General features: G+C 41.4%; 1 protein-coding gene across 1 annotated transcript in view; it reads right to left on the bottom strand.

Annotated features, from left to right (window-relative positions):
• Positions 1-2,919: 2,919 nt before the first annotated feature.
• Positions 2,920-13,265, bottom strand: part of C1H14orf132 (chromosome 1 C14orf132 homolog) — a 79,228-nt gene continuing 68,882 nt past the window's right edge. The window contains exon 3 of the mRNA XM_078387570.1: positions 2,920-11,826. Coding sequence (XP_078243696.1) covers positions 11,602-11,826 — 225 coding nt within the window. The 3' untranslated portion in view covers positions 2,920-11,601. The remainder of the gene's footprint in view (positions 11,827-13,265) is intronic.

The raw sequence follows: 13,265 nt of genomic DNA, 5'->3' as shown, positions 1-13,265 counted from the left end.
GCATTCCTGGAATGTTGTGGGAGTGGGACCAAGGGTCTGGCGAGAAAAAGGTTACCATTTGTTTAAGGACAGACAGCAGAAAAGAAAAATGGAGGGAGTCCAGAGGGAGACATCAGAAAGCTGGAGCAGGAGCTAAATGAAGTTAAGAGTTTGGGGCAAAGTATAAAGAGCAATCTATTTATAATTGTTAATGGGTAAGGAAGATTGAGAATCTGTAATATAATTTTGAATTTTAAATTGCGAATATATTTAGATCTTACTGTTTTTACCTTTTTTTATACCCAAGAACTTTATACTATTACTCATCATCATCATCATCATCATCATCATCATCATCATCATCATCATCATCATCATCATCATCATCATCATGTGCTGTCAAGTCAATTCTGATTTACAGTAACCCTCTTCCGGGTTTTCCAGGTAGAGAATACTCAGAAGTTATTAGTTTCTTCTTCATGGGGCATCCTGGGACTGTGCAGCTTGCCCAAGGCCACACAGGCTGTTTTTATTCCCAGGAAGTAATAGGGGGAATCAAACTTTTGGCTCCACAGCCAGCTTCCTAAACCACTGAGCTATTTATTACTTATCATCCTTAAATAAAAATCTTGTTTGATTGTTGCAGCCAATCTACTCATTATTTGTTTTATGTGGAACTAAGACTAAGGAACTTAAGACTAATAATGAACAAAGATACACTCGTGTCACATAAAACTACAGTTTACCATTAGGATTTTTGATATTAAAAAGATAGAGTGGAGTGCGTGGCCCATGCCAGGCCAGTGGGTCTGGTGTAATTGGTCTCTGAGAAGCCTTGTGATGGCTAGTGAAATTCTGGTCCCTTAGGGCAGTGATCCCCAACCTTGGGCCTCCAGATGTTCTTGAACTACAACTCCCAGAAGCCTTCACCACCACCTCTGCTGGCCAGGATTTCTGGGAGTTGAAGTCCAAGAACATCTGGAGGCCCAAGGTTGGAGACCACTGCCTTAGGGCTTGCTGAATGGGCCTGTGCAAGATCTCGGGAGACCAGCTGGCCTTATAGGATTTTTGTTCTGGTTCTCTCTTGGCCAACTGGCTTTGTGGCAAGAAGACATTATTGGAGAGAGAAAGCTGATTCATACTTGCATCTGCCATATTGCGATAAAAATAGCAATGCTTCTATCTCTCAAGTGGCATGTACTAATAACACAAATTTAGGCTGCTCCTTTAACTAAAAGGGGCCGTCTCCCTTTTTGTGAAATAAAGTGGCAGCTGGTTGCAACAAACAGCAACTTGCAGCTGGCGATGCAATGGTAACACATAATTTCTGCTTTCATTCTGGCACCAGAATACAGAAATGAACAGCAGATGTTTGTGAGGCATTTATGGAACAGCAAATTAAGCCTAACTAGACCTTTATAGAAATAAACAAGTCCGCAGAGTAGAACATGCTTCTGTTAACATTTATTATTTCCATTTAGTTTTATTTGAAGGAGAAAATCTTTACCACCAAGACTGTGTGGTTGAATATAGATTTACAGGGCATGCAGGAAGGGTTGTCAGAAGAATTTTCCCGGTCACCTTCTCCTGAAAACAGTCTCTCCCTAGACACAGAAAATGTTCCACAGAAGGCTGGGGGACCCTGTTGAATGGGATGAGCAATGAAAAAGTGACTCTTGAAATTGGAAAGAAGGTACCTCGCATGAATGAGGAAGATTTGGTGTCCAGCCCAGTAGGCAGCAGCCAAATTGAATTGTTGGGGAAATTGTGGTCTTGTAGAACTAAGCTATAATGCCAGCACTTAGATGCTGAAATACAGATGGTAACCCCAAAACATCTGGATGGGAAATAAAATGTGGGGCTGTACATACTTTTCATCTGAAGAAGCATGGCTCCTCTTATATTCTACTTAAGGGTACCGATTAGATAGACAGACAGATAATATATTATTCAAGTATCATTATGCCTCCTGGGAGAAAAGATAGTCTGTGTAGCCTTGGGCAAGTTGCACAGTTCCAGAGAGCCCTCATAAGGCACTGTTCAACCCTGCAAAGTATCACCATATTTCAGAATCAACTAGATAGTATGTAATTATTCATTATTAAAATCATCTGAATCACAAATACTTCTGATCTTTGCAATGCCATGCCTGGAATTAATACTGGAAACTCAAAATGCTCACCTTGAAACTGAGGTGAATACTGTGACTTTCTGTGGGAAACTCCTGCCTAACGGTTGTAGCTGCGATTTTGTTTCAGTGATGTGCAAACACTCCTGGTAGGATGCGGCAGCTGCCAGCAGGCGGGGCAGCCCCTTCTTCTGCCCTTTTGCTTAGAGGTAGAGCACAAAATCAAAGGATTATTTTAGCCAATCCTAGTTATGATTAGGTAACTAGCATCCTATCTGTTTCTCTCATAACAAACTATGTAATCATGCTAAGTCAATAAAAAGAGCTCTCAGGGCGTTGCCAGTAGGCTCCGCTGGCTCGGACATCCACTGTCGACTCCTTTGTTCTCTCTCTCCAAGGCAATTAGCCTTTCCTTTGTTCCGTGATCACCACAACTTTCTTCTGTTATTTCTAAAGTATGAGTTCCTGGAGAGACTAAGAAGCATTTGGCTTTAGGTCAAAGGCATATCCTCGTAAGACAGAGATGAGTAGCAGTTTAGGGCCAAGGGAGCATACATGGACTTCCAATGAGCTTCCAATGGCTGCATGTCTTCCCTTTCCCAAATCAAGAAGCAACTGGAACAGTACTACTTGGAAGTGGAATTTTTTTTTTTTTTGAGGGGGAGAGGCCTGGAGTATTTGGAGCCTTTAAAAGTTGTGCTATGTATTTTTGGTTCTACTCTATCCCTACTCAGTTGTAGCAATTTAAATGGAAGGGCGTCACATGCAAGGATTTGATTTGCACAGTATAAAAAGGAATAAAAACATGAACATTTGCAAACATTAATAACTTTAATAGTTGTTTCTTTTCTTTAAAAAAAATCACAAATATAACTCCAAAGGCTTTTTCACCCCTACCCAAGTAATAACAATAGTCACATGTGTATAGTGAGGCCCATAAACAACAAGGAGCATAGTTTTCATGAAAAAGAATATACATTTTTGTTTGTTTGCTCAAACCAGTCAGGATTAGTATAAGAAGTTACACAAACTCCATGGATAATGCAGGATTATTTTCTCCACCCCTCCTTTGGTCAGTAACCCTAACTATCAAGAACAATTTATTACAAGAATAACGTTTCAGTAGAACAATTCATACAAGAAACAATACAATTGTAGGCTCTTCCAAAGATCGGCAATACAAGTGGAAAAGGTATCAAAGAGAAAGCATAGAAAGAAGCATTCTGTCACAAAACTCTGGACAGGCTGTATAGCTCATGCTGTTCTGCCCTCCAATAGAAAAGAATGGCCATGGGCTCAGAAGCAATGCTGCTGCAGGAAGTAGTTTTGTCACTAGACCTCATGATAGAGTCACCTCTGCTAGCCGTGTGATTTTCCCGTAGTTTCATATGACAACATTCAGTCTGCTTTCATGAGAATTCCATTGGTCATGGAGAAAAAGGTCCACATGTATGCCTCATCTCTGAATGCTTGCCTCGTCTCACTCAGTTCTTGATCTGTTCAGCCAGGCCACCTGAAAAAGATCTTCTATTTGAAGTCACTGGAATGTGATTAAATGTCTCCCTGCAGTTGGAACCCTTCCATCATCCCACGCTGCTATCCCTTTCCCTCAGGAGTGCAAGGAGAAATATCTCCTTTTCCAGGATCCCTGTTTCTCATCTGTGAGCTCCATGCTTCACATGCCACTTTTCCTAGGTCCACCCACCTGGTCTGCCAGGAGAACCAGCACTAGTCTTCAAGAAGGAAAAGTAGGTTCTGTTGAGTCCACTCCACCAATGGGGCTGTGCCCCAGCAGGTTTACCTAGCAATTGCAACAGCAGCACATTGCTTCAGTGAGCCAACAGGTAAATAGGTAGGTCCTAGCGCTAGTGTTTCAATATCCTGCAGTGCTTTGGTGCAATGTTGTGACCTGCACTTTAAGGGAGGTTAGAATGACAGCTCCATGTCTGATCCTTATTAGAGTACTAGACAACATTAGAGGCAGCCCGAAACATGTTGCTATCTGAGGCTTGGGAGAAGAGTTGGCAGGAGAGACAGTTGAATCTTTCGCACAGATGACAGGGGAATGTCTCTTCCTGCATATGAGGATAATAGCCTTAAAAATGAAGTATCCTGTCCTCTAATGCAGCCGTCCCCAACCTTTTTGGGACCGCAGACTGGCTGAGCCTCTGAGTCTCTCGGGTGCATGTGCAAAGCAGTGGGTGAGTGCCCACCTGTGCCGGCGTGAGCGCTCCCCCATCCTTTCGCACATGCGCAGGGGCACCTGCACGCCCGCCCACTCCTTCACACAGGCTCTCCTGTGCATGCATGAAGGGGTGGGGGAGCGCTCACGTTGGCACATGCGCATGTGCGCAAAGCAGCTGCGGGGAGGGGAGTGCATGCAGGGGGAGAGGTCTGTCTTCGTGATCCAGTCCGGCTCAGGCCATGGACCAGCACAGGGCCACAGACCGGGGGTTGGCGATCTCTGCCCTAATGGAGTGAGTAGCCAGGGATGCTCAAGAGGAATGACGAGGTACTGCTGCACTACTCCCTAGTATTGGCAACCTGCAATTCCCTTACTTTGTGTAACGGCACAGCCAGCTCATGGGAAACACGATTAATTAATAGGAGCCTAGGGCAGATGCCAGCCTGAAAATGACACATGCTGATACCAGACCTCTTTGCCAATTTCAAACATCAGAACAGCTCAACTGATCTCATACAAAGTGCTTTCTGCTTGCCTCCTCTTCATAAAATGTAAGGGCACCTCAACCAATTCCACTGAATAGCGCAGCACATATTTTATGATTTCTTAACATTGCAGATTGGCTGTTAATCTTTAAAATACTTAAGATAAAAAAAGGAGAAAGCAACGCTTAAGAAAGGATGGCATGTCAGGCAAAGCCTCCTCAACACATGGACAGTTTCTGGCGGCCTTCGAAAAACAGCAATAGAGAACTTACAGAAAAATTATTTCAAAACGGTTGAAGATAAATAAGTAAACAATCCATCTACCATAGAAATAGCCACATTAGAAATGTACATCAAAATTCTCCTTAATGTCTTAATCCAGAACTTGAAAATGTTACAGCAGGAGTGCATCATCTTAAGCAAGCCGTGGTCTGAAAGTCATCATCAGTCTTTGAATTAATGTCACCGAAAAGGGCAAAGTTTACTACATCACGCTCCACTTGTTCACAACTATCAAAACAACTGGTTGTCATTTAGAGGTTTTTTTTTTTTTTTAAAAATCAAAACAAAACTAAAGTTCTTGCAGATTTATTATTTTAAAACAGATGTACAGAGTAAACTTCTCTGTATGACAATACTTGGGACACTATGTAGGTTCTCTTAGCTCATATGCTTGTTCAAGGAACTGACCCTCCAGGCGGATGGAGAATCTATACATCACTTACAGTTGCTCTCAGCAGAAACAGAAAAATGCTGTATAGTGTGTTGAATTTCTAGAGCTACCTGGGGTTCCCAGATGTTCTTGGATTGCATTCCCAGAAGCCTTTTCCACTAGCAATGCTGGCCAAGATTTCCCGGAATTGCAGTCCTATAACATCTGGGAACCCAAGATTGGAAACCACTCCTCCAGAGCCAAGTAAAGCTCTAACTGTGCAAGACACTAAGACTTATCAGAAAGCAAGGATCCTACGATATACATTTTGACTTTGATTACTACATACAACCATCATAAAAAGGAAGGGTTCTGTACCTTCATAAGACTCAATGCAGTTTGGAAGGGAAGTGGGGCTTCCCAAATGAGTAAATGCCACAATATTTTTGCTTATTTTTTCCCCAGTTGGTTGATTTGGAATGTAATGTATTTCTTTAGTTTTGTATTTTTTTTTCCTTTGCTTTATATAAAATTTAAAAACACAACATAGTATTATTAGAAACACTAAGCAAGGAAAGCGTTAAGGTGTGATTTCAAACAGAGTCTTCTGAATGCAAAATGGGTTTTGTCTCTGTGCTTCAACTTTGCCCTACGTACACTCCCACTTAAAAAACAACACCAAAACATTTTCCTTCTTAATTCCTTTCACAGGCCCCTCTGCTTCTCTGATTAGCTGCAGGGAACCCGGCAAAATTACATTTTCTGGGCCATGGTGTGAGCAGCATTACACATTAATAACTCTCAACTCCCTGCAGGAGAATGTGGAGTCATTATTAGGACCTTGAATCTCTCCAGGACATTGAAGAGGCAGCTTTCATAATAAAGGGAATCAGACGTAATAAATCACCAAATGTAGCTGTAGCTTTAGCCCCTATCCATTATTAAACCATGCGCGCTTACTATGGGTTAAAGGAGAGCACTCCACACCATTCCCTCTTGTTTCCTGTTTCATCGCTTTCCTAATACAGTGGGGTCTCTACTTAAGAACCTCTCTACTTAAGAACAATCCAACTTAAGAACAGCTCCATTTGCTAAATTTTGCTTCTACTTGAGAACAGAAATCCAAGATAAGAACAGGAAAAAAAACCTTTCCTGCTCTTTTTTTAACCTTAGGTCATCTTAGGTTAAAAAAAATTCTCCCCCTAGTGGTAGAGTACGTATTAACCAGCTTTGCATTAGTTCCTATGGGAACTAATGCTTCAATGTACGAACACACCTCTACATAACAAAAAAACAGCCAGAACGGATTAATTGGTTTTCAGTCCATTCCTATGGGAAATTTTGCTTCAACTTAAGAACGTTTCAACTTAAGAACACCATTCCAAAATGGATTAAGTTCTTAAGTAGAGGTTCCACTGTAGTTTCTATGGACAGAAAAGAGCAGATACGGATTAAATGGTTTTCAATGCATTCCTATGGGAAATGCAGATTCAACATAAGAACTTTTCAACTTGAGAACCACCTTCCAATACGGATTAAGTTCTTAAGTAGAGACCCCACTGTATTCAGAATTGGTTTACCATTCCCTTCTTCTGGGACTGTACAGCTGGCCCAAGGCCACATAGGCTGCCTCTACTCCCAGGTGGTACCCTGGGGAATCAAACTCCCAACTTCTGGTTCCACAGCCAGATAGCTAAACCACTGAGCTATCCATGGTTCCACCAAACCTAAGAGGAGCAATGGGGTGGGTGAGCTCTGAAGTCTGATAGGGAGAAAAGGGATAGGCAGGAAAACTCCATTACAACCTACCTCTTTATTGATAAAAACCAGACACAGCAGGAAACTACTTATCAGAAGGCAATCAGGAAAAAATATGTTTTCCCTTTGTTTTCTAAAATCAGTGCATCCAATATATAAAATTATAGGATTGTTTTTCTTTCTCCCACTGCTTGGAAGAGATATTGTTACAAGTAACAAATTAACTACATGTTACAGTTTGGGATAATGAGGAGATAAAAACATAATTCTTGCAACATAGCCTAACAACTGGTAGCAATGTTACTTCTGAAGTGCAACAAGCAATGTTCGCTCACTCCTCTGAACGTACCGTCCATTTTTTAATTTTTAAAGTCTATTTTTTAAAAACTGTAAAAGTCACTAAAATAATATGCTAGAAATGTGAAAAGATAATGGAGATGATAATGACTTCAATAAATAATCTTCCAAGTTCTGCTTTCTCTTCTAACAAATTTCTCTGATTCCCACTCCACCTTGCCCTCAGTTAGTGAAAAGATGCTCTTATTTCCAGGCAGAATGTTCTTTTAAACTTTTATCCGATTTTCTGGCACAGATACACAAACACTGCTAATTGCACTTAGATTAAAACGCACAAATTAGTTATAGCAAAGCATTGGAGTGACTCACTCATCAAGCAGCACCGGCAGCCTATTGGGTAAAAATAAGTACAAACCAGATCCTTATTCCCCATTGTTGACCATGCATGAAGAGTTTCTCAGCAAGATGTGACGCGGCTAGGCTCTCGCCGGTGCTGCTGAAACTCCTACAAACACTTAATTGATCTAATTATGAACCTCACAGATACTGTTGAAAAACACTCAGATGCATGAAATTGAACTCATTTACTTTTCATTAGTATTCTAAAATGAGGAGACAGAATCAGGCCTGTGTAATAAGCTCAAGTGCAGACACTCAGGACTGTTGGAAAACATCAGGAAGGTATCAAAACCTAGATGGGTGTTTTTTGGATTCTACATTACCGTAGGGAATCCCCTAATCAATGTGTGGTCCTGCAAATGTTGTTGGGCTATCATTCCAATGATCTCTCACATAAGTTACACTGGCTGATGGAAGTTGTAGTTTAACGACATCTAGAGGGATGCATGTTGCCCCCCCCGCTGTCTTTGAAGGGTCATCAGGGGGGGCAATCTCCTGCTGAAGGCACGTTCTGTTTAAAAGCAGAAAGCAAAGTGTGCTGCCTGTATCTCACCCCATAGACCTTAAAAAGCACCTGGAGCACTGCAGACCAGATTTATAAAGATAAAAATCAAGGAAGGGGAAGAAATTCGTGTGTGTGTGTGTGTGTGTGTGTGTGTGTGAGAGAGAGAGAGAACGAGAGAGAGAGAGAGAGAGAGAGAGGGAGAGAGGGAGAGAGAGAGAGAGAGAGATGTGCACATTTATTCCTATTCAGGATGGAACAAGTTTAAGATTTTTGGAAATGTGAATGCAGGAAAGTCAGATTCCATCATCCACATCCAGAATCTTGACTGCATAGTTATGAAAAGCCTGTGTATTCAACTATGTAAGTCTTGAATACATTTGCCCCATTTGTTTCCAAAGCTACTCCTTATCATTTAAACCTGCATGGCAGGCAATTACAACTCTTTATCTTTGGGGAGGGACAGTTCCTATGGCACTTGGCTATTGAACATGGCTATTTCTTGTTATTCACATTTCAATCAATTTCTCAAACTACTATTATTTACAGATTTCTTTATAATCAATATTGGAAGAGATTTTAAAGGTGAAGATTTTCATTCCGAGAGGTGGACATAGGATTGTAGTCGCCAGTTCCTCTTGTCCATCTGCCACTGCAGAGTAATTTACAGGATCAGACCATGGAATTACTGCTGGATCTCCACATGAACAATTTCAGATTGCAGCATGGGAAATTTCAGAGTTTTCAAAGCCCTCTTTCAGATATACTGGAGAGTCCATTGCAAAAAGAGGGCAATGTCTTTGGAGCACTTTCCATAGATCAAAAAAACTTTATAGAAGGGATCCTGAGGCAACAGATTTCTTCCAGAGGTGGCATATGATGACAAACTCCATCATTCTCATGTTACTAGTGCAAAGAGGTGTCAACAAGAGGCACACACATGCACCACAAGCAATGAACTGGACAGAAAATACATAGGCCAAAATTCAACTTGTATCCTAACTAAAATAAAGCCATTAAAACATTTGCTTAATGGTAAGCTGATGGGTAAATCCCATTGATTCACTGGGTCAGTTCTAGACAGGAGTCACGAATGGGTTTAGGCCATAAACGTCTAAGGAGCAATTCCACATGTGGTCTGAAATGGAAAACTTGCATTTTTGTACACAGAATCCTTCGGACAACGTGTGATAAAGGGTTCTGGAACCTATAGCTTCTCACAATAATGTTTCCAAGCCTTGTTCAATCCTTATCTCTGGTCTGAAATATGGAACAGCATGAAAGGAGCGAAGGAAGGGGATCAAATTTTTGTCACTTCTCCATCTAAAATCCTATATGTTATAAAGGAGGACAGATGTTCTTGGAAACGATTAGGATGCTTCCAGGAGAGGTTTTCATGCTGTTCATTCTGGAATATTACAAAGAGTCCAGATGTCCACATCTTCAATAATCCTATAGTTTCCCACCAATGCTGTCTTCTTCCCCATCAGGAAAGAGAAATACCCCAAAGAAGAGAAGATGGAAGAAGAATACAGTGCCTTTGGCCTGGAAGGGATACAGGAAGCTGTCTTATACTGAGCCAGAATGCAGGTTCATTTAGCCCAGTACTGCCTACTGACTGGCCGTACCCTGCATTTCAGCAGGAATCTTTTCCTAGCCTTCCTCTACCTGGAGATCATTGGTGTTTCTCGCTGGTCTTTCACTTGACTATTAGCCAGGCCAGAATCTGGTTAACTTATGAAATTCAGGTAAGTTCAGTGTGTTCCAGGTGGTACGGCAGCACTAGGAGCCCTCCACATGGGCAAATCCTTTGCTAAGAAGAATAACAGAAGAAAAGACTTCATTTCCTTTGACATGAGATGTATACAATCACCTCCACGCAACTGATTAAACTTGAGGTCCCCTCCTCCCCAGGAGGAAGGTCCATTTTGGTGCATATGGCCAGAAACTTGGGTACACAAAATGAGGATGAGAAATACCGTGTTTCCCTGAAAATAAGACAGGGTCTTATATTAATGTTTTCTCCGAAAATACATTACGGCTTATTTTCAGGGGATGTTTTATTTTATTTTCATGTACAACAATCTACATTTATTCAAATACAGTCATTTCATCTTTTTCCGGCTGCTGCACAAGGGTGGAGGGTGGGGTTTCACTTAACTGGGGCTTATTTTGGGGGTAGGGCTTATATTACGAGCATCCTGAAAAATCATGCTAGGGCTTATTTTCAAGGGAAACAGGGTATGTATAAGCCTCCTCAGATTGGAGTCATCACCTTAGATCAGTGGTTTCCAGCCTTAGCTAACCCAGATGTTCCTGGATTGCAATTTCCAGACCAGCACAGTTAGTGGTGAAGGCTGCAGTCCGAGAACACTTGGGTTAGCCAAGATAGGGAACCACTGCTCTAGATCAACACAAGGCTCTCTCAGAGACATTAGTGAAAACCTCTGCTTTATTATAATGACTAGTATTTCCACCATGTTAAGCTTCCATTACCAGTATGTCTCCAAAGTCACACATTTTTGTGGGACAGCTTTCCAGAAATCTGAACCCATCTTCTATTACCCAAAGACCAAGCACTGGAAAACTCAATCGTTCTTGATAAAACCCACCAGAACACTGTGGCAAATAATGTATATTTCACTTTGCAGGGCTTTGTAGCGAACAAGCAGAAATTCTATTCTGCATGTGCCAAATTGCTGTAACATTGAATTTCAGAGCAAGTCTAGACATTTACTTTCCCTGCACCTCTGGACAACAAAAGAACAAGACTGTCTAAAGAACTGAAGTTTTACTGTATGTCTATACAAACCCATGTTCAGAATTCAAGGCCAGGAGTAGATTAGATACAAAAGCCTCTCTCAAATAGAAACAAAAGGTAAGTAACAGATGCATCAGCCCAGGAAACAACAGTGCCCTTGCTGAACAAACCTGCCTTAATTTTTGTGTGAATGATCATTCCTAGTGGCTTTGTTACAATGAATTTACATTTGGTTGAATTAGACATTTCATCCCCACTTTCACAAAGGTCTCTCAAGATTTTTTCACCATCGTTAAACTTGGTCTTAAAGTAACAAACAGCATCTACCTACATATATTTATAAATATATACATTTTTATAGATATGTTGGCATGTCTACATACACAAAGACACACTTGCACCCATGAAGGACAGCAAAGTTATTTTGCACCTCCTCAGGCCATCCTCCTTTCTTCTCAGAATGTAAAGGCATACACAACGCCAACAACTACAATGTTCCCAATGGTGGCTATAATTGCAATCCATAACAAAATGGCGTCGTTTGAGGAACGGGAGGTCTCTTCTGGTTGGTTTGGCAGAGAGGTGGCAGCGTGGACGTTGGCAGATGAATTAAACAAAGAGTATTCTGTACTAAAGTCATCATTGGGCGAGTCCATAAAGGCTCCTCCCATCACTGGAATCTGCAAAAGAAGAAGTGAGGTTAATTTGGTTAATGTTCAGGTGGAAGAGGTTCATCGATGGACACAGCCAGATATCCTGTGTGGAAGATCACAGATCGATGTAGGCACAAACACTTATCTATGCTCTTTATAATCGCATCACTCTAGAACTAAAACATTGCTATCAGAGCTGGCAACCTGATGCCCTCCAGAGTGTTCAGTCTATGATATTTTGAACTCCTGACCAATATAGGCTGGGACCGATGGAAGTTATGGCCCAAAACATCTAGAGAACATCTGCTCCAGAGCCTTGTATGAATTCTGTAACTTTAAGAACTGGTGCAGAGGAAAATATGTGTAAAAGGAGCAACTGTTTTCAAATGAGCAGTCTGGCACACTGAGACTTCACTTCCTTTTAGAAAAGCTGGTTAAGCACCAGAAAGGGGAGAAGTGAATTCTTCTTCTTCATTGTCTATATGAATCAATGTCACAGAAAGCTGTAGAAGTCCAGTGAGATGGGAACCTTCATCAATGGAACCAACATCAGCCAGCAGTCCCTAAGTGCAGATTACCAAACAGCCGTGGGGGAGTAACTGAGTTTGTAAAGTGTCTCTAGTAGGAAATCTTTGGAGAAGATTATTGTTTTAATTGGGTGATGCACTATTTGTAGCAAAATCCCACAAGACATCGTCTTTCCTTTTAAATTGTACCCTGCATGTTTTACTTTCCTCAGGGTTGTTAAGAAATCTTAAGAGATCAGTGTCAAGCCCGTTGAAAGACTTAATCTCTCTCTCTTTCTCTCTCTCCAAAATTTAGGGGGAAATAGTTTTAGACTATACAGTGGACCCTTGACTTACAGATGGCTTGACTTACAGACTTTTTGAGTTACAGACTTCTCTGGCCGCAAAATTTAGGTTTGACTTGCAGCCTGAGAATTGACTTACAGACCAGAAAAAAACCAAAATGGAACAAAAACGGCCTGTTACGGGATTAATCGGTTTTCAATGCACTGTAGGTCAATGGAGACTTGACTTACAGACTTTATGACTTGGAGAACCGCCTTCCAATACGGATTTAGTTCTCAAGTCAAGACCCCATAATAACTGCATGCCATCAAGTTGATTTTGACTTCCGTCAACCCTTTCTAGGGTTTTCTACGTACAGTGAGGTCTTGACTTAAGAACGGCTCGAGTTAAGAACATTTTGACTTAAGAACCACTCTCATAGGAAAATATTGACTTGACTTACATACTTAGATTTGAGTTAAGAACCGAAAAAAACCACGTGGGAGGCAGGGAAAGTGCAAAATTTGAACTTTCAGTTAACTGTTGGCCAGTGAAAAGGGTGCCTGTCTGCTTCCTCACTCCTCCCAGCGTTTAGAGAGTGGATTGGGAGACAGTCTTCGGACTGCCTGGTACTGAACTGCCTGGACTGTATTTTTCCTTCCTTCCCTGAACCTT

The sequence above is a fragment of the Pogona vitticeps genome, chromosome 1, assembly GCF_051106095.1.
Source record: "Pogona vitticeps strain Pit_001003342236 chromosome 1, PviZW2.1, whole genome shotgun sequence".
Lineage (NCBI taxonomy): Eukaryota > Metazoa > Chordata > Lepidosauria > Squamata > Agamidae > Pogona > Pogona vitticeps.
The sequence above is the reverse complement of the archived record's forward strand: the minus strand, read 5'-3'. Positions and strand labels throughout refer to the sequence as shown.